Below are 25,923 nucleotides of genomic sequence, written 5' to 3' on the forward strand. Positions count from 1 at the left end.
GAGATAAGGGGACAGGCGGGACAGGGACCTTTATTTACATTTTTTCCTGGAAATTTCAGCCTCTCTCTGGTGAGACCCCATCCGGCTGCCATGAAGATAAGAGGGGCTTGTAGGGGGGCTGCTGGGGGCCAGGATGCCTTTCAGGGGGCTTATTACCCCCCCAAGCCTGATTCTCTCCCCAGTCTGTGTGCCCTGTGTGAATGGGGGGCACAGAGGGGCACCAAGGCAGGGCTCGGGACTGGCTCCTTTCCCATCAAAATCCATGTTTCTTCCTTTCCACTGGTTTGACAGAGATCTGGGGGGCCTGATCCACCACATCTCCTCACCCCCAAGGTGTCGAGGGGAAGCTTGGCTGGACCCCACCTTGATGAGGAAGGCACAGCCCGGGATAAATGCTGTTGTGATGGCCATGCCAGGAAATTTCAGGCCAGAGGCCACGGCAAGGGCTGCAGCCGGCTGCCTGATAACGCCTGCATTTCCTCCCGGCGCTGCCCAGCGTCCGCCTGCTGGGGAGGGATGTGGTGTGGGGGTGGCCAGCAGCAGCACCTTGTACCCTGCAGGAACAGCCCCAGCTGGCCCCTGGCCCTAGGGGACACAGCAGGCAGGTCTGGCAGTCCTGCAGTGCTGGGGGTCCCAGGCTGTGCCCCTTGCAGCCCTGGGAACATCCCTGTCCCAGGGAGGGATGGGTGAGGGAGCGGAGCTGCCGGGACCTGCAGGTGCCTCCTGCACCTGAAGCCCCGAGGGTCCTGTCCATGCAGCCCCCACGGGGCCAGCTGGGGAGTCTCCCTGGGAGGTCCAGCAGAGCCAGGACCCGCTGCAGCCACCCCAGATGGCAGAACTGGCTGGGTGGGGGCACAGGGGTGTCCTCACAGCCACGTGTGCAGCCATGGGCACACCTTTGTGCACACACACACACACACACACAGGGCTACATGCGGTATTGATGTCCCAGCACGGACAGACACAGGCGCCTCCTCCTGCCCCAGGCACTCAGACATGCACAGGCAGGCTCACAGGTGTGCACAGACCTCCATGTTTGCACACAGCAGCACATGTACACCGATACATGCACACCAACACAGCCAGATGTGCACATCAGCAGATGTGTGGGTGTGCACACAAGGGCACTCACATGTGTGTGTGCGCACACCCAAATCCACACGCACGTGCTGTACATCAACACCCAAGCACACACACGGGTGCTCCCTGTGCATGTGCGCCCCCAAAACCACGCAGACATGAACACACATGACCTCACACACACAGACACAGCCTCCTGTCTCTGCCCTCACGTGTTCTGCCTGCCTGGGTGCCGGTGGGTGCTCCCCATGCAGCCGCTGCCCTCCAGCCGCTCCCCGGAGCTTGAGATCCAGGAGGAATTTTAAATGTATTGACCCCTGACCCGTCCCTGCCTGTGAGGGGAAGCCAGGCCTTGAGCTGCCCCCAGCCGGATGGGGATGGGGAGCTGCAGGGGATGGTGAGCCCTCAAAGCTCGTGGAGTGCAAAGGGGCCAGGCACCCTGCCTTGCTCCCCCTTTTTCTGCACCCCATGTGCCCTCCACCTTGGGGAGCACCAGGAAGGATCGCTCCAAAACCTTGCTGCCTGGAGCACTCACGGCTTGGGGATGCCACAGCTGTGTGCCCCACACCAGGAGGGTTCTGTGGGAGCGGGATGCCCCTGCCATGCCCTCTGCAAAGGGTTCCAGGCCCCCTGCCCTGCTCCTGCCTGGCTCCCAGCATCCCTGCATCCCGTGGAGGGGTTGCCGCAATGGCAGTGTAATTAAAAATGCAATTAAGCGCTGCCACTTAGCAGAAAAGTCATACAGTTTGGGGATAATTATCTGACAATATAACAAGTTGCCCAACATTAATCAGGCGCTGATCTGCTCCGGCAGCTGTGCTCCCAGCTCCGGACGCTGCCTTAATGGCATCCTTCAAGAGACAGCAATAAATCAGGCCCTTACGGGGCCCTGGGGCAGCACACTGTCCCCTGCCTGCTCCCTGCCTGCTTTTGGGGGCTTTTGGGGTGTCAGAGCAACATCCTTCCCACCGAGCCCCACGGTACTTTGTTCCTGCCTGAGGGTGCTGAGAAACACCCAGGGCAGCGGGGCAGGTTCCAGGGCATCAGCCCTCACCCTAAGTGGAAGGGATGGTGGGACACCCTTGGAACGAGACCTCCTGGTGGGGATGGTGTGGTGGGGGAGATGCCCGAGGCTGGGGGTTCCCCATTCTTCTCTTTCAAGGGGCAGACAGAATGCCCTGCTCTCTCTCGGGAAGGCAAAGGGACCCTGGATAGTTGGTGGACAAGAAGTGAAAGGGGCCGCACCGGCTGTCAATGCTGTCAGTGATGTGGGATTTTAACAAGTATTTATGGCTTGTATTTGTCACTGTTAATGAAGCCTTTGCTCTGTAACAGTATGAACTCTGAAGCAGAGGCTGGTCCCACCGCTGCCGAGCCCCAGTGTGGCCTGGGGACCTTCTTCATGCCGGGCCAGACCCGTACATTTCCCCACCCTAGCTGCCCTCCCACTGCTGTTCCATCTTGGATGCTGAGGGGTCCCAAGCCACAGGGATCCCTCGGTGCCATATCTCCCTGACCTGGAGATGAGTCCTTTTGTGCCCCTTCCCTAAATGTATCCCCACAGCCAATGTGTTGGCACGAATCGCTTGCAGCACGTTCCTCCCATGCTGCTTTGGCAGAGCCCCGAGCTCTGCCGGTCCATGTCCCCATCTCTGTCCCTGCCTGTTCCGGAGGGGGAAGCACAGCCCTGCACAGCTCTGACTTCTAAGGACCCGAGATAAAAGCAGAGCCTTTGTTCGAACTCCGGCCGGCGTGGGCTGGGGAGGGGGAACCACCAGAAAGAAACCAGCAGCTTAACACATTCACTTCGCCCCTAATTTGCCGGTTCTGCCACAAAATCCCATTACAAAGGGCTTAGCGCTGCGCCCAGGAAGAGGTCACCGCCGGGGGCCCCCGAGGAGATTTTCCAGTCACAAAAAGCACGAGAAAAGAGCAACCCCATCTCCCTCGGGCACTCCCCGGCACGGTGAGGGATGGGCGCTGTGTCCCGAGGTCCCCTGTCCCTGCCCTTCTCTCCCACCCTGCACCTGGCAGCGGGGGAGAGCAGTTGCAGAGGTGCAGCTGGGTCAATTCACCTTTGTGACTCCAAAACCAAATAAAATGCGGATTGGCATTGATCCGCAGGTGTTGAGTAGGGCCATAAAACACCGGTTCCAGCAAACGGGCACTGCTGGAGAATCAGCTGCACCTCGGGCTGGCTCCTCGGGTCTGGTGGGGGATGTGGCTGGGGTCGGGATGGGGTGACCCCTCAGCTGGGTGTGCAGGGAGGATGCTGGGAGCTGTGGGGAGCCCAGAGCTGCTCATGGTGTCCCTGTGCCATGGGTCTGGCTGTGCTGGGCTGGACAGAGCTGCCCGCCAGCCCTGGGCACCCTGCTGGGGTGGGGGGGATTGGGGGACCCTGAGGGTAGGGGGTGTGCATGGGGCTGTGAAAAGGGCAGAGCGGGTACACACAGAGTGCACAGTGGGTTCACACAGCTGGGGCTGGCAGGTGCGAGTTGTGCACGTGGGAAGCACACACCCTGATCGTGGCAGCCCGAGACACCTGTGCAGGTGTGCACCGACCCTCAGGGGACAAGGACAGGGCAGCTCCACAAGCACCGCATGGGGCAGTGGCACACACAACAGCTCGGCACCCCGGGATGGGGCACGAACCCCCGCGATGGGGACGGTGCCGGGTTTGGGCACAGCTGTGTGCTCGGCGCGGCTGCTGCAGGCTCGGGCACGCTGGCGGAGCAGGGAACAAGGCTGTCGGCACTGAAAGGAGCGAGGCGAGCGCCCGGGCGGGATGAAAATGAGCCCCCGGGGGTCCGCACAGCACAAAGGCGCCCGCTGGGGTGGGCCGAGACCTTCCCAGCCCCTCGCCACAATGTTTGCAAATACCAAAGGCCACTTGTGGCGGGGCCGCCAGCGGGGAGGGCGAGGGGGCCTCCAGCATCCCCCTCTCACTGGGGGCTCCTCCAGCTCCGCCGTGCCCCACGGATGCCCCATGGCACCCCAGATGGTGAGGCGAGGTGGGCAGAGGCTGCCCGCTGCCTTTGTCGGTGTCTCGGGGCTGGAGCCAGGGGAGCAGGGAGTGTCGGGGAGGAATGTCCCCGCTCAATGCCCACCATGCTGGGGCTGACAGCCCTGAAATCGGGTTGTCACATCCCGTCTGGGCAGCCCTTCACCTCCGTTTGTGGGGGCTTGTTCGGCTCCCGCCTCATTCAGCCAACACAAACAGCACTTAACCCTCTGGCTCCCGCCGGCTCCGGGCGGGGACTGCCGGCCCCAAGCAGAGAATTGGCCACCGGGATGTGCCGCTGCCATCCTGCTGCAGCATCTGAAGGGATGATGTGAGATACCCATTGGAGCCAGGCTCTTTAGAAGGGAAGTTTAGGGTCTCTAGGACCCCTCACCCTCACCTCAGAGCCCCCAGTCTGAGCCGGGACTTGCTGCCAGCCCCAGGACTGGGGGCTCACGCCAACCCCTCTGACATCCAACACCTTTCCATTGCTGCCTCTCTTCAGCGCTATGACCACCCTGAGACCCCTTCCCACCCCCCCGCAGGGACACCCACCCCGCAGCAGCCCTGGCTACCAATGGGAGCGGGAGCAGGAGCCTTTCCTTTGACACAATTAAGCAGCCCGGGGTCCCAGCGCCTCGGCTCGCCGCAGTGTGTTAAATTAATGTAGCAGAAAAAATCATTATGCGGGGACACAGATGGAAGTGACCAAGCAGAAAATGCGATGTGCAGCGGCAGAGGACCCCTCTTACCCGTGTAAACACCACGGGGAAGAACAGGTTTCCCAGCTCCCAGGCGAGGAGGTGACCGCAGCCTGCCGGGAGGTTCCCGTTCCTCGCTGCCGCTGGGGCAAGTCCTGGATGCAGCCGGACACGGGGGTCCCATGGGCAGGGGAGGGGGCAGCAGGTGGGACCCCCCGGGCAGCAGCCACCTACCCCGGGTCTGGGAGGGCTGGTCAGAGAGCCGGGCAGTGCGTGTGGCCGGGCCGGTGCTCACAATTACCATGTCATTATGTGCCGGCACAGCCGTGCCTAACGGAGCAGAAAAGCGGCCCCTGCTCAGCACCCGTGGGGAAAGGGGTGAGGGGGGAGCACCAGCTACACGTGTACATGTACCCAAACATGTACCCAGCACCCGTCCCCAGGGGTGGGGGCTTATTCCCCAAGTGCCACCACCCAGGATGCCTCTCCCTGGGTGCGTGCCGCAGTCTCTCCTGCCTCTGTGGCCCCAACTTAAGGCATCAAAGGGACCTGCACTTACCCTGGGGACCCTCTCAGCCCCCAAGGGAGTTGCCCTGGGAAGGGTTTCTGCTCCCCAGGGCAGTAAACCCAGGGTAGACACGGTCCTGGGGCTCACCCCAGCAAACACTGAGGGCCACAGGGCCAGTCCCAGACACCTGGCAGATCAGTAACCACAAACACTGGCAAAGGGTCCCCACAGCAGGACCACACATCTTCCCCATGCAGGATGCAGAGGGAATGGAGGGGTGCTGAGCACATGGGAAATGGGGCTGGATATCACCAAGGCAAACTCATGGGTCCTACCTGCTGCTTGGGCAGGAGCTGGAGCCTCCCAGTTTGAATCCACGGGTGTTTTAGTGGTCTGAGACTGCCCCTGGATATGTGGGAGGCTCCCACCATCACTGGGGGTCCCCAGACAGCTCAGCTCCCCTCCTGGAGGGACCTTATACCCTATGGCCACCTCCAGCCTGGATTATCCCCAGCTGGCCAACCTGTGGCAAACAAGGACTAGTTTACTCACTTGTCCTTGTTTGCCAGGAGCTCCCAAGTGCCAGAGCTCAGGTCCTTCCTGTGCCACTTCCCCCTGGGGCTTGCCATAGTGGGACATGAGGATGGACATGAGGTCAGGGGGTGGCTGGACGCTGGCGCAGGGTTATCGTGCTGGGGTGGTGGGGGATGATAACCAGAGCACCCTCCTGTCAGCACTCTGCAGTGTGAAAGTAGGATGGGGACAGGGACAGTCCCTGAGCCCCTGTCCCCCACCTTGGGGACGCCGTGGGATGGCGGGTGCCTGCTCCCTGCTGCCTCCCTGTCTGGCTTTGTTCCCACTGGGCTGTGTTCCCACCCGCCCCATATTCATGTGGGCCCCTTCCCTCCCCGGGGGGCTGCTAATCCCCCCGAAATGGGCCAGGGATTGTTGACCGAGCTGCCGTATCCCTTGAGCAAGCAAGCCTGGGCCCCGCAGCTGCCGCCGGATTAAGAGTCACCCTTTGGCTGCCACAGCCCCGCGCCAAAGCCCTGCCCCCCCAGTGTGCTCAGCCCCCATCCATGGGGGGCAGCCAACAGGACGCCAAGGAGATGGTCACTGGGGCACTGCTGCAGTCCAAACTGACAGGTTTAGTGTGGCTCTGCCAGCCCCCGAAATGCCTGATCTGCTGGGTCTGGCTCATGTTGGCAGTGCCTGGGGAGTGGGGCCAGGCGTGTGCCAGCCTGCAGGAAGGAGCCCTGGCAGGGCCTTGGTGGTGTGACACTGGCACTGGCATCGGCTGTTCCCCTTCCTGCTGCCACCAGTCGTGGCAGGGGCACAGCTGCTCACAGCAATGGCGCAGGGTGAGGAGCAGCTCTCACGCTCCAGAATTGTGGGTCATTGGAATTACATTAATTAGCGTGTGCTAATGATATCTAATTAACACCCAGCTGTGCTGATGCAGAGCTTTGCTAAGCCAGACACCTGACCCCTGCCCTGCTGCCTCAGTTTACCCACCTGCAGCAGGGTGAGCCTGGCACCTGGTGCTTCATGAAGCCAAGAGGCATCAAACCAACAGGGAAATGTTGCAGGGAGAGGGGACCAGCTGCTGGTTTGTTATCGGGCCAGCCCTGCCAAGTGCCCCATCCGGGGCAGCCTCTGGCTATCTCACTATCTCAAGAGCTCGCTCTGGGTCGGGGTGGATGTGTCCACACACCAAGAGGGTGTTGCTGGATGCCCAAGCCAGGGTGGCTGGGGGGAACCCAGGCATGTCTCAGGGGGTGAATAAATAGAGGTGGGAAGAGCAGAGTATCACAGTTCTGTCTGCTTCTGCTGCAGAGAGGAATGGTGGGGTCTGCTCTTTGTAGGGGAGTCAGGGACCCATGGGTGCTATTCATACCTGGAGAGATTAAAAAACATGTTTTGACTCCACTAACAAGGTCCCAGAGCCCTGCAGAAGCTTTCATCCTGGTTAAGTGCACAGAGCAGATAAAGGGTCCTCAAGAGTTCCCAGGGAGCTGGCTGGGATGCTTGCTGTCCTCAGTGTGCATTTTTGATGGCAAGCAACCTGTCCCTCCCTCACAGGGACCCCCTGAGCTCTGCAGCAGCCTCAACAGTGGTGCTGGGCACCTACTAACACGGGCTGTAAAGAGAAAGAGCCCTTTACTCATGCTGTGCCCAGTGGAGCCTCTCCTAGAGTCTCTGCCTCCAGGTGACACCAGCTCGAGGACGAGCCCTCCTCCCAAACAGCTGGTGTAATGGGTGCCATCCCCTGGCTTGAGCCCCCAGGGGCTGTGTGGATATCTGGAGGCTGTGGCTCCACGGGACACAGAGGGTTCCCCAATATCAGCATTTAGGGGCCCACCCCATCTGGGCAAAGGGGTTGGAGCAGGGGGAAAGGGTACTTCAGAAATGGCAAACCCGGCACAAGCTGTCCTGCCTTCAATGCAAGCAGTGAGTGTGAAGTTAAGAGATAAAGAGGGAATTAGGAGATAAAGTCTGGGTAATCCCAGTTGCTCTATGCAATTAAAATGAGCTTCACCCCGCTGTAATTGGATGGAAGCTGCCTGCCAGCGTCAGCGCGGCCGGGAGCGCGGGGCGAGCAGGCGCGGAGGATTCACCGCAGCGAGCACGCAGACTTATCTCCCCGCCAGAAACACCGAGAGGGCAGCGGCACAGAGAGCGGCAGTTAATGAGATGAAAATGGAAAGCCTGGCACAAAGGATTAGCTCCCGGCCCGGCTCTGCTGCTGAAATCCCAAGGTTCCCTGGAAAGGCTTTCCTTGCATCATGGATGCATTCCTGCCTGGGCCTGCTTTGCAGAGGAGGCATGTGCTCAGAGCAGGAAAATTTGGCTCCTCCTCACCACTTTGACCCCTCAGTTGGAACTGGGCTGTCCCAGCCTCCAGCTCCCCCTGCTCCATCGTATCTGTGCCCCGGTGCCCAGTCTCCCCCCGGAGGGTCCCTGCACAAGATGATCCCTAACAGCATTTACAGCTGCTGGTATTAAGCAGAAATAAAAAACCCCCAAGTGCAGATTAAAAGGACACTGATGGAATGCCAGGAGAAGAATTACAGCCCTAATAAACTGCTGCCTTCTGCTGGGGGTGGGTGACAAGGGGGTTTACGAGGCCATTTAAACTTCACTGTCAGAAAGGTGTATTAAAGCTATAAAGGTCTCGTTGCCTCTCCTGTCCCCTGGATGCTGGAGCATGGCTGTGGTCATAAATCCACCTGCTCGCAGCCTGGGGCGAGGGGCCCAAAGCCCCTTGTCCCTGGGAAAAGCCAGGAAGAGCAGTGAGGCCTCCTTGGCTGGGGTCTTGGGGGGTGACGTCAGTCCTGGCGCGAGATAAATGCCGGCCGCGGGCCGCAGGGACGGGATTATCTCGGCATGGAGGCCTCATCCATCACCCTCTGCCCACCCGCCGGGAGCGTGTGAATGGGAGCCCACAGCCCTGGTGCCAGAGCACCCTGTCCCTGTCCCTGTCCCTGCCTGCCTCCTGGGCCCAAGGGGCAATGGGACAATGGCTGGGACCACAGCACGGCTGCCATCACGCTGTCAGGGACGGCTCCTGCCTCACACCAGCCCCCAGATGTGCTGTGCTACAGCTCCATCCCCTGGGTCCTTGACCCCACGAGCCCCAGAGCTGAGGGTGTGCTGGCCCCTCCCCACTCCTCTGCCCGGCTCTCCCCCATCCCTGCTGTTCTGCCTGTTTGTTTGCACAGCTCTGATGACGCTGCCTCACACACCTCGGCACTCCTGCTCCTGTGCTCCTGCCCCAGGCTTGGCTCGTCCTCCTGCTCTGCTTCCTGCAAACATCCAACACCTCCATGGAGTTTTTACCTCACTCTGTTCTATCAATGCCTCCTGTGGGGTCCTTCTGTGCCATTGTGGAATGGGGATGGGGTCAGGCACAGGGACAGGGACAGGGATTGGGACAGGGACAGGGATGGGGGTGGTGCTGAAAGGTGCTTTCCAGCAGAAGTCACCTGGCACAGCCTGACTCACCGCCCTGGGGATGGGTCATGGTTTCAGCTTCATCCTCCCGGGGTGCAGTCCTGGTTCCCCGCCTGGGTGACAATGGGGACAGTGGGATGGGGGGAAACTACACCAGGGAGGTGGCAGAATCTGAGCCACCCTGTGAGGTGGTGACATCATCCACCCTTCTTTCCAGGCACCGGTGTGGGGCTGCTGGGGTGGCAGGGATGTGCTGGAGGTTACTGGGGCTGGCTGGGGAGCACAAAGAGCAAGCAGGACTCGAGGCAGGGAGTTAAGGGTGGATGACGGTTGTCTCTCCCCCCAAATATGCTCTGCTAGGAGCCACTCGCTCCCTCCACTGCCCCAGTTTGGAGGCCCTCGGTCCCTGCTGCTTCCCACGCAGGCTCATTAGCGAGTTCAGAGCGAGAAAACCCGTTAATGGCACGAAATGACTTCAGGCTGTGGCATGGGGAGTGGGGGATCCGAGCCCAAACCCTCACACACAGTGGGGCTGCTGCTTTTCCTCTTCCTTTGAACTTCCCCAGCCGCCCCGAGCTATGGTTCCCCGAGCACGGACCGGGGCAGCTGGGACCATGGGGCACTGTCGCACGTCCCGGATAGATGGTGACAGTGGGGGGGCGACAGTCCCCCTCTTTCGGGGCTCCGCAGAATCCCAGCTACCAGTGGAGGCAAAAGCAGGGGGAAAAAACCCCAAAAAACTACCAAACAACAAATCAAACAATAACCTGCAAAATAAAAACACACTGCAACAGGGCACAGCAGGCTGTGGCAGCCGAGCTCCCCCCGCTCTCACCGACCCCTCCCCAGGCTCAGCCCGTCCGCCCCGGCTCCAGAGCAGCGCCCGGGTTCGGGCATCACTCTGGGATGTTTGGCTCTCGCAGCACGATGGGTCAAGCCTGGGGCAGGAGCACGATGGCTCTCGCAGCACGATGGGTCATGGAGTTTTGGTTGTGCCGGGCTCCCGGGAAGGCACGGGCAGGGGGTGCTGGCAGGCTCGGTGCCGGTGCGGTGCGGCCCGGGCCCCCCGTGACTCAGCCTGCCGTGGCCGAGGCAGAGGTGGGGTAGCGATACCGGAGCTAAAAAAAAACCTGGCCGAGCGCCGGGGAGAGGAAATTTCTCATTAGCCAGAAATGTGTGGCTGAACCAGTCTGACACCCGGGGCGGCCCCCAGCCCCGGCAGCGATACCGGCCCCGGCTCCGGGCGAGATCAAAGCGGGAGAGGGGCAGCGAGGGGGCTCGGCAGCAGCTGGGCTGGGCTTGCTGGGGGACCGGGGCAGGGTGAAGGGTCTCCTCAGCTGAAAATGCCAGATTTAGGTGGCATGAAGGGCTGGGTGGGCAGTGGCATGGGTAACCTGCCATGTGGGGCACAGGCATCAATATCTGTGATGCTTCAGGACTGGGTGGGGGTGTTGGCCAGCAAAACCTGGGTAAGGCAAGCTAGCAGGGATGGGGGCATCTCTGCCTCTCGCTTCCAGCCATGCCGCAGTCCTTTGCTCTCCTTATTCCCAAAGGAGCCAGCGTTTCCAGCCAGGGCAGCCCTTGGTGGGAGCAATGCAGCCCCTGGCACCTTCCCCAGCCCTACCAGCAAGGCCACCATTGCTTTCCATCAGATTTCCCCTGAAGATCCAGCCTTTCCCAGACCACACTGAGTCAAGGCATTGACCTGGTCTTGTTTAATAACCCAAAGCTGTTTTTTGCCTCCTGGTCCAGTGTTGGGTCAGATTCTGCTCCCCCAACACGGCAGACAGGCATGGGGTGATTGATGTGGGTGCATTTGCTCGCTGGCTGTGCTGCCAAAGACGATGTCAGCTCCCAGGCATCTGCAAGAGAGCTGCCTCCTGCTCCCCAAGGCAGCCCCTGGCCCTCAGATCCCTTTTTCCAGAACCGGCTGGCAGCTTCTGGGGCTCCTGTCCCCCTGTGGGGACACTCAGCCCTGATGAGGGGCGAGGCTGCAGCCCCAGCAGCAGTGGGCAGGGAGGATGGGCTGTGGTGGTGGCAGACGAGGACGGATGCTGCACCATGTGCAAGTCTTCTGCTAGCAACCAAAGGAGACTGGAAGGAAGGAATGGAAAGAAAATGATTAAAACAATTTGGGTTTTTTTTTCATAATTAAAAAAAAAGCCCTGGGAAAAAGCCGTGTAGGGTCCTGGCACGTGAACAGAGTCTGTAAGTGGTCTTAAAAATTACCAATAAATAATCTTAACGGGAAACAGAAGGAGCAGAACTGGGGTGTTCGTGGGTGTTTCGTGGCTTCTTGTGAGCATGGGAAAATGTGCTGGGTCCTGTCCCTTGTGCTGTGGGGACAGCCCCCTCCCGGGTCATGTGTGTCCTTGGCTCCAGCCTGAGGCAATGACCCGCCTGGCCGGCGTCCGGCCATCCTTGGCTCGGTGGGCTCAGGATGTGGCCCCGGCACGGCTGGGCTTGGCCTTTCCCTTGGGCACAGGGTGGCAGTGGGACAAGGCATGGTGGAGGGTGTGGAGAACGCCTGTGCCCTCCCTGCCCCATGCCTCGTGCTGGCCTGCCGGGTCACAGAGGCTGTGCCAAGCCGTGCCGAGCCGTGCCGAGCCGTGATCCCTTCCAGCTGTGCCGGCCCCAGGCGGCTGACGGGGCTGCGGGATCCTCTCCCTGCCAAGTTGTTGAGGTGTCAGCCAAGAGTTAGCAGGGAAAACGCCAAGCAGCCGGCGAGCCGGCCAAGCCATCCTCCTCAGCCTTCCTCCTCCTCCCTGCTGCAGAGAGCCTCCCACCCTCCCGCTGGAGCCCGGAGCCTCCGGGCCACCCCAGCAGGGATCCCCCTTAGCACTCGGTGTGCCCTCATCCCAGCTGTGCCCCGGGACCCTCCGCCGCCACTCCCAGGGTGTTCCCCCCATCCCGGCCCCTCCACCTGGGGCGTATGTCCCCCTCCTCTGGGTCTGTCTGGAAAGGGACGATCCCCCCTCCCCGAACTTTCCAGCTCTCTGCAGAGCGGGAACAATCGCAGCCTTTGTCTTCCCTTAATCTCCTGGTTAGGAATTAAAAGGGGGGAAAAAACCCAGCAGCACAAAAGGCTCTTTTGCATGGGCTGGGAGGGGGGAAGCGCAGGGCGCAGGCAGAGCCCGCGCAGGGTGCAGGCAGGGCTTGCCGTGCCCCCAGCCCAGCCTGGCCACCACGGTCCCCAAGGGCCACCCCACGCTGCTCCCATGGCCCCAGGATGTTCCCGCAGTGGCACCCGAGGGCTGGCGGCCCTGGGAGCATCATCTGGTCCACTCGGCCCCTCAAAATGTCCTCACCCATTGGCTGCTCCAGGAGGAGGCAGGGAGCATCTTTAGGGAGGGAATTGGACTGGGTTTGCACCCCCGTGGGGTCAAGTGGCTCCTGCTCACTGCGATGGACCCACTTTTACACACACAGTGCCCAAACACACCCTCACCTGCCCAGCACAGGGCTCCTTGCCACCCAGAGCCCCCCAAGAACCACGCAGGCACCACAGACCTCCATAAAATTCCTTAAATAATTTAATTGAAAAAAAGTCTTTCCGTTAAAAAATATTTTTACAAACGCACGCTCGCATTGATTTCCCTGGCTGCTGTTTTTCGCTGTTGCTTTTCTTTCACCATGGAACACAGCTTTCCCCCAGATCTGTATGGAAAGGGAGGAGGCAGGTACAGGATGTGGAGAGCTGCTGGGTGCACCCCTGTGGCTGGGGCGAGACCCAGGGCTGGCTGCAGGGATGGTGTGTCCTGCCCCATGGGAGCAGGGTGTGCATAGAGAAGGGTGGGAGAAGGGGTTTCTTTTTAAAATGAGAACAACCCCTCCTCAAAGCAAAGCCAGGCCAGGATGGGGGACTGAGATGGGGATGTTTGAGATGCACCAGGACTGGTGGGACCCCAAACTTTGCAGCAGGAGGGGCTGAGGGGCAAGGGAGGCAAGGGCAGCCCCTGTGCCCCTTTGTGCTTCTGCATGGGGGGCTGTGGGTGGTTAGAAAGCCCCAAACAGGCTCTCATATCTCTTCAGCCACTTGATCTTAAAAGCCTCTCAATGCCAGGTTTCTTCTCCTGATCTGGGAGAGGGGTGAGGTCTGCCCAGTGCTGCTGTTTGGGGTCCCACCATAGTGGGGCTGGGGAGCAGCCAGGGTAGGGAGCAAGCCAGGATGGGAAACCCCAGCAAAATGGGGCCATGGTGTCCCTGTCTGCCAACATCCCAGAGATGGTGGGATGTGGGGAGACCATTCCGGCTGCCACCTGCGCTCCTGGACTTGTTTACCTGTGGAGGAGGACGGGGTTAATGAGAAACCCAAGGCCTGTTCCAAGGGAAGGGAAAAAACAGCACCTGCCGTGTCAGCCCGGGGAGGGGGGGATCGGGGCCAAGCACTGGGGAGCATAGGGGTGCACCCCCTCATTTTGGGGAGAGACCACTTGCCCTTCTGGACTGCCAGAAAAGCACCCCAAAAGCCAGTTATCAAGGTAGTGCAGCCAAGGAGGACCTGAGAAACCCAGGATGAGCAACTGGGGTTCCACTTGGCCACTGTTGACAAATCTCCCCGAGACCGAGGGCATGGCCCCCCCAGATTGCTCTCCCAGGGGGTCACCTTGCCACCTGCAGCTGCTCCGTTCACCCTGGTGAGCTCAACCCTGCTTAAAAGCCATTTTGTAGAGGAGGAGTGAGGCCATAATCCAGGGGTGCCAGGGGCTGGTGCAACCCTCCTGCTGAGGGCAGGCTGCCCAGAGGGAGGCAGGGGAGGAGCAGTGCCCTATGGAGAAGCCCCGGAGCTGTGGGGACCCTCTGGCATTGGATGAGCAGCGGGCATGGCTGTTCCCTGCTTGGCTTTCACATTCCCTGTTTGCTTCCCACAGTTCCAGCTTGACTTGAGGAGGGTAGGGGGGGAAAAAATGCTGAGTATTTCTAGTACATTAAGAGTTTCCTGACTGGCTCTGACCTGGGACTCAGAGCCTCCACCGTGTGCCTCATGGGGAGCGTGCTGTGTCTCCCAGCACCACAGGGTTGGTACAGGATCACTGCCTGGTCCCTGTCGGACAACCTGAAAACATGACAGCAAGAGAAGGGGAGAGCAGAAAGGGGCACACAGCCAGCTTGGGGTCGGCCAGGAGGAAGAGAAGGATGACCCTGGTGGGCAGCGAAGCTGCAGGCAGCCGGGCCCATCCAATGAGAGCGCGATCGAGCAAAGGAAACTCGGGTAAAATTCTTATTGCCTTTATTCTGCCCATTGCCTCCCACAGTCCTGCGGCCAGCACACACCCACGCACGCATGCACACACTCACGCACACTCAGGCACGCTGGGAGTCTCTCCCTCGGCTCGGAGGAACCGGGCTGCAGTGAATCCTCAGGGAAAGGTGAGTGAGTCTTTTGGCAGCAATCACAGCGTGTGTCAGGAGCGGGCGGCACCTGCTCCTTCTGCATAAAAGAGGAGGCTGGGGGAGGCGCGGCCCCCGGCGCAGCCCCCGCCCCAGCCCCGCTCTTCGGCCCTCGGGGGAGCACGGCTGCCGTCCGTCGGTCCGGGGGCGGAGGGTCCCTGTGCAAACGTGCTGATGGCCTCGCTCTGCAGTCCAGAGCCGGCCAGGAGAACCAAGAGGGTAAGAGATGAGGAGCCGGGCACCTGGTCCCCCTCCCTCCCCTTTCTGCTCCCTCTTATCTTCTTTTAATATATCTCTTTTTTTTTCTTTTTTCTTTTGTTTTTTTTTTTTTTGCCTAACTCCCTGCATAGTAAATCGGGTTCGGGTTCTGGCGTGCAAAGCCAAGAAAGGGAGCGAAGCCTTCCCTTCGGACATGTTCCAGTGCAGACCCTTGGGCGGAGGGCTTGCCAGGGCTGGAGAAGAGGAGTGATTGTCTGGGGCTGGTGGCCCCAGCCCTGTTGCTGGCTCGGCCTCCCCTGGCTGCTTCCATGTGGGGAACAGAGTTAGGGAAGGCTTCGGACATGTCTGACAGACTCGGCGGACGGGTCAACAGTCTGTGGCCTCGGGGGGGTGAGGGAAGTGAGGATTTGGGGGAAAACAGGGTGAAAAGAAATCCAAGAAGCCGAACAACTCTTCAAACCGATGAGCACCAAGACAGGGTGGGAAGTGGGATGTGCCATCTCTGTCCCATAATCCATCTTCAATATGAAGATGTGTTGCTGCCTCGCCATTCCAGGACAAGGGACGAAAAGCTGGGCTCCCTCAGCATGAGTGCCTTCGATCCAGGGAAGGGCGTCCCGTCCCATCCCGTCCCAGGCGACCGTCCGAGGCAGAGGAGCGCCGTGTGGAGGGGAAAACAGGAAGCTGGGCTGCACCGCAAACTGAACCTTTATGGCAGGTTCCCTTGGTCCGTTCCAATGCAGAGTCCCCTGTGGTCAAACCTGCACTGGGAGCGTCTGGTTCATCTGCAGCCTCATGTCCTGAATGCTGCTCAGGATCTTCTTCTGGTGCCCTGCTAGCGTCACCCCTATCCTCAGCAGGTCCCTGCAAGGAAAAGGTGACGACTCAGCCCCCAGCCACGAGCGACATCAACATGTGGCCCTGCCCCACTGGGTCAATGGATCTATCTATCCTTACAGCCCTCTGCCAAGCTCCAGTGCTCCCTTTAACACCAGAGGGGACTGGAAGCTGAATCCTAAACCTGAACTCCCTTGGGATTGGATGCTGAATCCCAGTCCTTAATTCAGCCCACATGCACCCAGGTGGGAGGAGTGGCTGTCAGATAGACAAGGGAGAGTGTGTAGCAGCACCAGTCCCAGTTTGCTCCCTCCTCCCCTCCAAGCAGGCACTTACTCTGCAGTCATCTGTGCCACCAGGTCGAAGGAGGCAAACCCAGCATTGACAAAGTTCTCCTTGTACCGTCCCATTTTGATGGCATCCAGCCAGTCTCCCACGGTGGTGAAGGTGGTGTAATCTGGGACAGTGCGGTCCAAGAGCGGCTGGGAGATGCTAAAGGGCAAGAGAGCCGCAGGTCACAAGGAGCAGGGCACAGAGAAGTGTAACTGGAAGCAAGGGATCCCCATTCTTATCCCCTCCCTCCCACAGCTCTATTCCCAACCACTCCAGTGTTCCCTGGAATTGGGGTATGTGCTGGCTGGAAACAAGGATGTCACTGACCCAGACTGCACGCTGGCGATGACCTTCAGGCTGGCAGCATTGCGGATGAGCTTGTCCAGCGTGTTGACAATCTGTGCAAATTTGGGCCTCAGGTTGCGGTCCCGCACCCAGCAGTCCAGCATCAGCTGGTGCAGTGCAGTGGGGCAGTCCATGGGGGGTGGCAGGCGGTAATCCTGCTCCACAGCATTGATCACCTGCAGAAAGACAGGCAGAGGCAGGTTGTGAGCCACCTGGGCTCCCACAGGCAGCCTACAGCTCCCGGTTCCCTGCTCCCCAGAGAGCACTCACATCCTGGTTGGACATGTCCCAGTACGGTCGCTCCCCGTAGGACATCACTTCCCACATGACAATGCCGTAGCTCCACACGTCGCTGGCTGAAGTGAATTTGCGGTAGGCGATGGCCTCAGGAGCTGTCCATCTGATTGGGATCTTGCCTCCCTGCATGGATACACAGCTCCATGATTAGTGCATACCTGAGGTGTCTCCCCCCACCCCCAGATCCCAGATCCCTCGTGAGTGTCCCGTACCAGGGAGCTGGTGTAGGTGGGGTCAGCTGGGTCATCCTCCAGGAAGCGAGAGAGCCCGAAGTCAGACACTTTGCAGACCAAGTTGCTGTTGACCAGGATGTTGCGGGCAGCCAGATCCCGATGCACATAGTTCATCTCCGAAAGGTATTTCATGCCAGCGGCGATGCCTCGCATCATTCCCACCAGCTGGATGACTGTGAACTGCCCATCATTCAACTGCCAGAGGAGAGATCAGAGGGGTTTGCAACACCCTGAACAGATTGAGGAAGGATCCCAATGTGCTACCACCATCACCTTCCTCCTCCCTCTTCTCCCACTCAGAGCTTAACCCTGGGACACCAGCATCACAATGTAGAGAGATGGAGATGGGCTCAGAGCTGCTGCTCCCCCCATGCACTGCACCCCCAGCCCAGGGCAGGAGGGGATGGATGCTCACCCGGAGGAAGGAGTCAAGCGCACAGTTCTCCATGAATTCTGTGATGATCATGACGGGGCGGCTCTTGGTCACCACCCCCTCTAGGTGGATGATGTTGGGGTGGTCGAACTGGCCCATGATGCTGGCCTCGCTCAGGAAGTCCCGCCGCTGCCGCTCTGTGTAGCCCACCTTCAGTGTCTTGATGGCCACGAAGATCTCGCGGCGGCCAGGCAGCTTCAGGCGCCCACGGCACACCTCACCAAACTCCCCTGTAGTGGGAAGGAGAGAGGGGAGCAGCACGGTGAGCCACAGGACAGGGTGAGAGGCAGCAGTCTCAGCATCTGCTGTGCCCAGCCCCAGGACTTGCCTGCTCCAATGACCTCCTCAATTTTCACACAGGAGATGTCAATCTCTTTGGCGAATTCCCGGACAGCTTCATTTGGGTCCTCGTAGGTGAAAGGGTCAATGTACACCTTCATCCCAGGGGTAACTGCAAGGGCAGAAGCCATCACCAGGAGGGACACAGCAAGGGTGACAGATGTCAAGCCACTTGGCTGGCTGTCAGCCCACCCCTTGTTAGAAAAGGCTGCCCCTTTGCATGGGACAGGAATTGGGAGAGGGCAGCCGGAGTCCATTTGCTGGGCTCTCACACTCACCATATTGCTGCAGCTTCTCTGTGTACTCAGGGTCGGTGTTGTTGCGCTGCTTCCTGCCCAAAGGAGACGAGAGGAGGTGTTCAGTAACCATCCCTTTCCTGATGGGGCAAAGACATTCACTGCCAACTTCCAAATCCCAGCACAGACAGCCTCTGCCAGAGAGCCTTCCCTCTGGCAGCCCGTGCACAGAGCTATCCCTCCACCCGAGGTGCGATGGGAGGAGATGGCCTAGTTGTGCTGAGTGCATGGCAGGAGCCTGGGCAGAGCACAGCTCGTACTGGGGAAGCAGAAGCACAATCCTCCCACAAGACCTCTGCTCTGGGACCCATGTGTGGATGGTGCAGTCCTTCACTCTGTGACTGGAGCTGCCAGAACTCTGCCCACAGGTGAAGGGGGAGAAAGCTCTGTGGCAGACATGAGCGACCCCCAAACCCAGATGTGAAGCCCTCTTCCCTGAAAAGCCAGTACCTGAAGCAGACGATGGCAATCACCACCACCACGATGACGAACACCAGCCCTGCAGTGGCCGAACCCACGATCAGAGGCAGCTCCTGGAAAGTCTTGCTGGTGGAACCTGATGGAGGGACAGGCAGGAATCGAGGTCAAGCTGGGAAAGGAGCAGGCATGGGAGGGCTGGGCGATGGAGGCAGCCCAGTACTGGTACCTACCGCCCTCGGCAGTGGTCTGGAACTCCGTGGGGAGGCTGTAGCGGCCGTACCCCGCCACGGTGCGCGCCCGCACCTGCACCATGTACCGAGCGTTGGCCTTCAGCCCGTCCAGCCGCACCGAGTTCTTCTGGCTGGTGACTGTGTTGGCGATGCCATCACTCTGGCCTTGCTGTAGGGGAGACGTGGGTGTCACCTCTGTGAAGCCACCCTCTATCTGCTGGCTCCCACATCCCCCAGGAGCCAGGTTTGCAGGGACCCCCTATGCCACGGTGCTGATGGCCAACTAAAAGGGCTGGAGGAGGCAAAAGGCTGTTCCTGCTTTACCTTCTCCGAGTACTTGATCTCATAGTCCAGAATGATGCCGTTGGGTCTCTCTGGGGGAGTCCATGACAGCGTCATGCTGTTCCCGGTGCTGCTGTGCAGGTGCATCGTCGGTACGGCAGACGGGGCTAGGAAGGAGGGCAGGAAAGGAATGAGTCACCTGCACCAGGTTTCCCCTCCACCATCCCACACAGTGTAGGGAATGCTCTGCCTGTGACCTGCTTGGATAATCTTGGTGGAAAGGCATGGAAAAGCTTTGAGACTCATGGCCTCCCCCAAGTCTCCATAAGGAGGTGTGATTTCAGCACCAAGGGGAGCCTCAGAAATAGCACTGAAGTCATGCTTCACCCCATGCCTAGCTGCAGACTGGTCTGGGGAAGGGCCCTGCCAACCCAAACTGGGGCTCCCTCCCCTCCTCCATTTGCCAGAAGCTCTGTGCTCCACCCCAGCAGCAAGACCCGTGAAATCAGATCAGTGCGCAGTGGCTGGAGATTACCAGCACGCTGGAGCGGGGCCAGAGCGGGAGGAAGGAGGGAATGGCAGAGCACTTGGCTGCCTGCAAAGGCTTGGGCTGGTGCTGAGCCTTCCCAGGCACACAGGGGAGAAATCTCATTTCCTTCCTCCTCCCCTCGCAGCAGGCACAGCATCTCTGGGGTAGGTCTAGAAGATCCAGAGCTCTCTGGAGCATCTGCCAGCCCTAGTCTTCTCCACTTGCATGCATTTTGATCTCATCTCCTCTAGGGACATGCTTTAAACAGAGAGGAGAGTTTACCCAGGGGATTAGATGCAGGCCCAGAGAGCCAGTTAGGCGGCACCACAAAGGATTGCAGCCTCCCAGGCTGTCAGAAAGAAATCTCTGCTCCACTCCGCTCTGTGGAGAAGATACAGCCCCTGCTCCCTGGTGGCTCCACTGACCTGCCTGGTTGGTGGTGATGTTGACAGAGGCAAAATGGGGAGGGTAGGGACTCTTGTTGGAGATGCCGTTCACGGCCTGGATCTCGAAGGTGTACTGGGTGTGGGCCATCAGGTTGCTGATGTAGATGCGTCGCTCAGTGAGGCCGAGCTGGCGTGGCACGAACTCCACGTTGTCGTCGCAGCGGGTGCACAGGCGCCGCTCCACGCTGCATTTCTTGCAGATGACGTTGTAGAGCAGGTCGTCCCTCCCGCCCGTGTCCTGCGGCTCGCTCCACTCCAGCACCAGCGACGTCTCGTTCACGTTGGAGATGACATTGCGGGGGGCTGAGGGGACACCTGCAGGGAAATGTGGGTGTCTTCATGTCCAGCTCAGCCCTGGCATGGGCACAGCACATACCCCCATCCCAGACACAAACCCCCATCACCTCCACAGCTTCCCTTGCTCCCCTCCCTGCCCAGAGCAGGACTCACTGGTGCAGGCGCTGTCTGCGGGGTCCGTGTCTGCCCGGAAAAAGCCGTTTCGACAAGTGCAGACCATTGCTGCTCCAGATGTGGTCCGGCTATTGGGAGGGCAGGGAGAGCAGGGACCTTCCCCCTGCTTAGATTTGAAGGTTCCTGGGCCGCACGCTGGAGGAAAGAAAACCAGACATGGGTTATAAAGTGAACCCAGAAAACATTCACTGCTCCCACCATAGCTGGGCACACTCTTCCTCGCTGCCCTGCCAAATCTTTGATCAGTGGCTTGAAGACCTCAGGCCTCCTACAAGCCTTTCCACTGCCATCAGCCATGCCCAGGGACTCACGGCTAGGGAGGGTGAGAAGAGTGGGCTGCTGGAAGCACCAGATGGCTCAGGCACAGCTCTGCCAGGAAATGCTGGGCTCCAGCAGCAGGTCCGAGGTAATTGGAGGTGGGAAGAGTTGGTCACCACCAGCAGTATGGGGGGCAGAGCAGACCCATCCAGAGCTCCATTCCTCAGTTATGTTTCTTCACTGCCCTTCTCAAGGGTATTACCATGCTCCCTTCCATGGAGGAAGGGCATGCTGTTTTCTAGACCTGGCAACCTTCAAAGTGCCAGGTCCATCCTCCAGGGAAATAGGACTGGGAAGGAAAGAATTCCTCTACAGCCCTGTCTGCAGCAGTCCCTGCTAGAGGCCTCCACCACCCAAAATCAGCCACTCAGCCCCAAACCTTCCGCCTCAGGCTCTTGAGCCACTTCTCAGTCCCGGGGCGGCGGCACCTCATGAGGTCGGCTCAAGTGGAGCGCTGAGCGAGATGAAAACATTCCTGCAGGTCCTTGGCTGAAGAGCTGCTTCAGCATCACTGCCACCTCCCTCCTCCACTTCCGATCAGGGTCCTTCAAGGAGCCACGAGTCCTGGGATACGGCCCCATTGGCATCACAAGGTGTTTATTTGTAATGAGGGGCACGTGAAAGGTTTAACAGCACTTGAGCCGAGGAGCAGAGCAGCCTTGGGAACCTGACCCACACCTCGAAATAGCCTGATTTATCACACTGCTGCCCATGGAAGCGGATTCTGTGCTCTGTGTTTGCAGCCGGATGAGGTGAGAGACCCACTGGCGCCGGCTCTGCTTCAGCATCACCCTCACCCTGTTTGCCACAGCTGGGGCAGCATCAGCACTGACGGCCCCGAAGGAGGGCACGTCCTCCTCGCTCCACCACGTTAGGGAAGCTCCCAGGGCAGGTAACCCTCCCACGCCAGCCACACATCATCCTGAAAACAGGAGGAGGTTTCCTGGTGCTTCACCAGGCTCTGGCAAGTGGAAGTTTCCTGCTATGAGGCATCTCCCGACACCCTCTGTGGAAGTTTTCCGGCTAGTTGCAGCCCCACATGGGGCGTGGAGTGCTGTGAGTCACACGCTGCCAAGCCGGCCCCGCAGGGACCCACACACAGCTCCAGGTGCTGTCCTGGGTTTGTCCAGGCACCAAGCAACAGCAACCCCAAGGGAGAAGCCCCACTCCTGTGCAGTGCTGCTGGCCAGGGGGATGTGAGAGCAGCCCTTGCAGAGACAACTGCCTGCTCTCCCACCCCTCTGCCTGCATGGGTGTCAGGAGCTGCTTCCTGCTGCCAGGGTGTGAGCCTTCCAGCAGTGAGACTCTTCTTTGGTCAAAACAGGACTGACTACATGGCTCAACCAACTCCAGCTCCTTGACCTGAGTTCACCCAGCCTCTGGGCCTTCCCTTTGGAAATGAAAGCTTTGCCCGTCCCGACTGTGCAGGCTGGAAGGCAAAGCAGCACACAGATCTGCTCCTTGGCAAGCAATGGGAAGCCAGCAGGTCCAGGGCTTCTGTGTCCCCAGCGCCTGGGACAGCCAGGCCACTAGAAAATGTGTTTTTATGTGGACAGCAGAGGCCCAGAGGTCGCAGAGAAGCCTTGGCATAGGCAGACACACCCGGCTGGAGTCCCGGGCGGTTCAAACTGGGTGGATGCAGATTCTCACATAAGGAACCAGATTGTTGAGGAATGAGAGATGACTGAAACCTCTTGGACAGGAACGCTCTGAGCTCAGAAAGCTGCCAAACATGCTTTGGTTATGGAGAGGAGCCCAGATCCATCAGGGACAAAACCCCCTGAACAGGCTTGTTGGGGGGAGAGTGAAGCCGGAGCAACCAGAGCTTGTGTGAAGCCGACAGCCCAAGCATGGCATGGCAGCCAAGGACAGCCAGGGGCTTGCAAAGGACGCAGGAGGGCATTTGGTCTCAGCACATGAAGTGCCAGCCGGTGCCCAGTGGGTTACGGGCACAGAGGTGACAGTGGCCTCCCAGACACAGGAGGAAGGGACAGGCAGAGCTGTCCTTCAGCAGCTCCCTGCCACCCCTAAGTAGTGCCCAGTGCAGGCACAAGGGATGAAGGCCTTTTCTTTGCATCCTTATGCCATCCTGGCAGGAGGGGGATGAGCCATGAACCAGCCCTGTTAAGAAAGGGAAGAGCAGCAGAGGGACCGAGGCCCAGATGCGCTCCACTGTGTAGATTTCCAACTCTGCTTAATAAATCAGAGCATAAAGACCTCGGTGGCAGTGTGACAGCTCTCAGCCGCCACATTTGAAGGCTGTAACCGAGCTGAAAGCTGATCCCAGGTCCCTGGTGGATAAGCCGCTGTGTCATCTCTTCTCTGCAAGAAACTGCCTGTACAACAACCACTGTCTTGGCCGGCACGCTGCGGAACGAGCCTGGGAGCTCTGGAGTGGGAACGTGACTCCATCCAGCCGGAGCTGGGAAGCCAGGCTCCCTTCTCCCTGCCGAGAGCTTTGCATAAGCACTTTTCCTGCTGAAGTGTCCTCAAATAAAATAACAACTCTGAACCTCTGCACACAGATCACATCTCCTGGTGCTGTGCTGCGGTCACTTCTGGGGAGAACATGACAGTCAGTGACAGCCACAGGATAACAGGTCAGGGAACCGAAGCGGAGAGGAGCCGCTGGTTTGATGGCAGGGAGAGGCAGTCTGGCCTGACAGCGGGGATCAGCCACAGAGGGGATTTGTGTGGGGCGTGGGAGGGAGGAGGACAGTAACAGAGCCCTGCTGTAAAGCTGCCCCTACACCCCCTATGGGGCATTGCACTCCCGGCATGGCAAAGGTGGCCGTCCAGTTCTGGCAGCCCCTCCAGGATTTTCATCAGCCACCCTCCTCCAGGGCCTGATCCTGTCTCAAAAAGCTGCAGCACAGAGCTGGGGGAAGAGCAGGGTACTGCTCCCAAATACAATCTCCACCGTGGTGAATAAAGTTCAAGGAAGGGAGCTGAAAAAAACACCGAAATAAAACCCTTCTGCCAACAGCAGAGAGCAGTGACTCATCCCGTAGGCAGCCTCCATTATTGCATGGGATGCAGGCAAGCAGCAATGAACCATGCGTGCATCCCCAAAACTGTGGGGTCCCCTCCCCTGGGGAAGGCAGGGATAGCCATGACACACTGGAAAAAAACAGCCCCAAACTACCATGTTTCATGTTCTGACTGCTTCCCATTCACACTACAATATTCCAGCATCCTTCCAGCTATTTCTCTCCCTGTAGGATTGAAGCAGGACGCCTCGCCTGAGCCTAGATAAATTAAACTGATCATATCCCTTTGCCCATCAACCCTGTAATTTCTTTAGAGGCAGCAGTCAGGTTTGTTCGGGACGATCTGTGCTTTATGAACCTGCACAGCTCGCTCCCTTCTCGCTGTCGTAAGTGGCTACAGATGGAGCAGAGCTGTGGAAGCAACAGCCTGGCTACAGCCGAGGCGGTAACTCTGTTTTTAAGTCTCTCTTAAAAGGCAGTTATTTAAAATAAAGTAAAATAATCACCCTTTGGGTGAAAATATTTCACACTAGCGTAGTCCAAAAGCGAATGGAGTAAATCTGAAGGGAGAGGAGAAGGGAGAGAGCCTTTGGGGGTTTGAAGTGGCATCCAAGGAACAGGCAGGAAAACAATTTTTTTTTTTTTTTTTTTTTTTTTTTTTTTTTTTTTTTTTTTAAGAAAAGAAAAAAAAAATTCAATAAGCAAAGCTGCCTCTTGAGCCACAGTGGGTCACAGGCAGGACGGCAGGGGCAGATTTCCTCGACTGTGTTACAAGTAACCCATTGTGGAGCTGCCTGGCTGTAAACCGGCAGCTCTCCCTGCATTCCCTGCTGCTGCCTTTGATCTGGAATCCCGGGCAATTAATCCCAGGCAGTTTCACTTCCTGGGTTTCATGCAGCAAGCCCATGTTGCAATGCAAAGCTGCAAACAGTTGGCAAGTGCAATGCTTGCTTGGCAATTTTTTTTTTATTTAATTCAGGGTGATGTTTTCATTAGTCACTGATTGCAAGGGAAATTTATTTTTGCAAAAATTCTGATTTTGGCCCCAGCTTGACCTGTGCTCACCTACTGATTGTGCCTAAATGTTTAGTGCTTGGTGCCTCGAGAGAAGAAACATCAAGAAGACTGAGAAAGGGGTCTCAGGAAGGTGTGGTGTCATGCTGGACACTGTCACCCCCAGTGATCCTACAGTTTGGGTATCCATGGACTGCGCCACACAGACTCAGCTCCCCTCCCAGGCAGGGTGGAGGCTCTGGGGGCTCTGTGGTCCTCCTCCCAAGCAGAGGGGACCTGCAAGGAGGGGGCTCATTGCCCACCCCAGCACAGCAGCCTTTCTGCCTTTGTGTGAAGCCAGCAACACAAGGGGTGCAAATCCCAACAAGTCCATCATGTAGCACATGCCCAGGAGCATTTTTGAGGAGCCCCTTGACACCAAATCCCTTGAACTGTTTGGGTGCCTCCTAATGAAAAGGAGAAGGGATGGGGCTGGGGAAAAGCTAAACCCCAGGGGCTGCAGGGCGTGGGGTGCGAGTGCAGTGCACCCCAGCCCATGGAGGCATGCAGGAGCCTTTGCTCCCCTCCCTGGCCAGCAGCTCCTTCTTGTCCTCCAAGAGCTGCCTCTGCAGCTCTGCGTGGCAGGGAGTGTGTGGGAAGCGGCACAACCCCCAGAAGGGCCGTGTGCTAATTAAATAAAGATAATGAGGCTGAGAATGAGATGCCAAATCAATGCTGTGGCAACTCAGGAGTAGAGCGCCAGGTACCAGCCTGGCGGATCGCCTTACAAAGCATGCCAAAGAAACTGTCTTCAGTCGGGCAGGATGAGCCCTCTGCTCCCGAGGGACTGGGATACAAGCTGCATTGTAACAGGTCTGAATGTGAGCTCTAATCTTGGCTTGGATGGAGATAAAGAGGAGGAGGAGGAGGAGGAGGTCTTCAAAGGCCACTGAAAGTCTGGGAAAAGGGGGAGATTTACAACAGGGCTTATCCCATCTAAGCAGTAACTGGGTATTGTTATTTATTAAAATGCCATCTGGCACTCTGGAGCGCTGCTCGCCTGCACGGTGAAGCCCCTGCAGGCTCCCTGGGGCAGGAGTGATGAAACCCCAGCTTTGGGGGGCTGCACCACACCTCTGCCCACGACATCAGCTCTGAGACTTCTTGGGGGTGCTGGAGTGTGGAAATGGGGTAAGGGAACATCCAGCCAAGAGGAGAAAAGGAGCTGCAGCTCCAGCTTCTCCCAGCCCTTCTTCAGCTGTTTCCACTTAAAACAC

The 25,923-nt window shown here is 58.8% G+C and overlaps 1 protein-coding gene across 2 annotated transcripts in view; it reads right to left on the reverse strand.

The window, feature by feature from the left end:
* Nucleotides 1–12,759: 12,759 nt before the first annotated feature.
* EPHB3 (EPH receptor B3) overlaps nucleotides 12,760–25,923 on the reverse strand; it is a 29,428-nt gene continuing 16,264 nt past the window's right edge. The window contains exons 4-16 of one of the 2 annotated variants that reach the window (XM_077184083.1): nucleotides 20,325–20,480; nucleotides 19,854–20,189; nucleotides 18,942–19,066; nucleotides 18,618–18,786; nucleotides 18,418–18,523; nucleotides 17,950–18,002; nucleotides 17,661–17,783; nucleotides 17,315–17,562; nucleotides 16,879–17,094; nucleotides 16,640–16,789; nucleotides 16,352–16,545; nucleotides 16,028–16,183; nucleotides 12,760–15,718 (exon numbers count right to left, since the gene is read on the reverse strand). In XM_077184083.1, the coding sequence (XP_077040198.1) occupies nucleotides 15,610–15,718; nucleotides 16,028–16,183; nucleotides 16,352–16,545; nucleotides 16,640–16,789; nucleotides 16,879–17,094; nucleotides 17,315–17,562; nucleotides 17,661–17,783; nucleotides 17,950–18,002; nucleotides 18,418–18,523; nucleotides 18,618–18,786; nucleotides 18,942–19,066; nucleotides 19,854–20,189; nucleotides 20,325–20,480 (2,141 nt within the window). In that variant the 3' untranslated portion in view covers nucleotides 12,760–15,609. Of the gene's footprint in view, nucleotides 15,719–16,027; nucleotides 16,184–16,351; nucleotides 16,546–16,639; nucleotides 16,790–16,878; nucleotides 17,095–17,314; nucleotides 17,563–17,660; nucleotides 17,784–17,949; nucleotides 18,048–18,417; nucleotides 18,524–18,617; nucleotides 18,787–18,941; nucleotides 19,067–19,853; nucleotides 20,190–20,324; nucleotides 20,481–25,923 lie in introns of both variants that reach the window. The other variant, XM_054638979.2, reaches the window with a different exon arrangement.

The sequence above is a fragment of the Agelaius phoeniceus genome, chromosome 10 (assembly GCF_051311805.1).
Source record: "Agelaius phoeniceus isolate bAgePho1 chromosome 10, bAgePho1.hap1, whole genome shotgun sequence".
NCBI lineage: Eukaryota > Metazoa > Chordata > Aves > Passeriformes > Icteridae > Agelaius > Agelaius phoeniceus.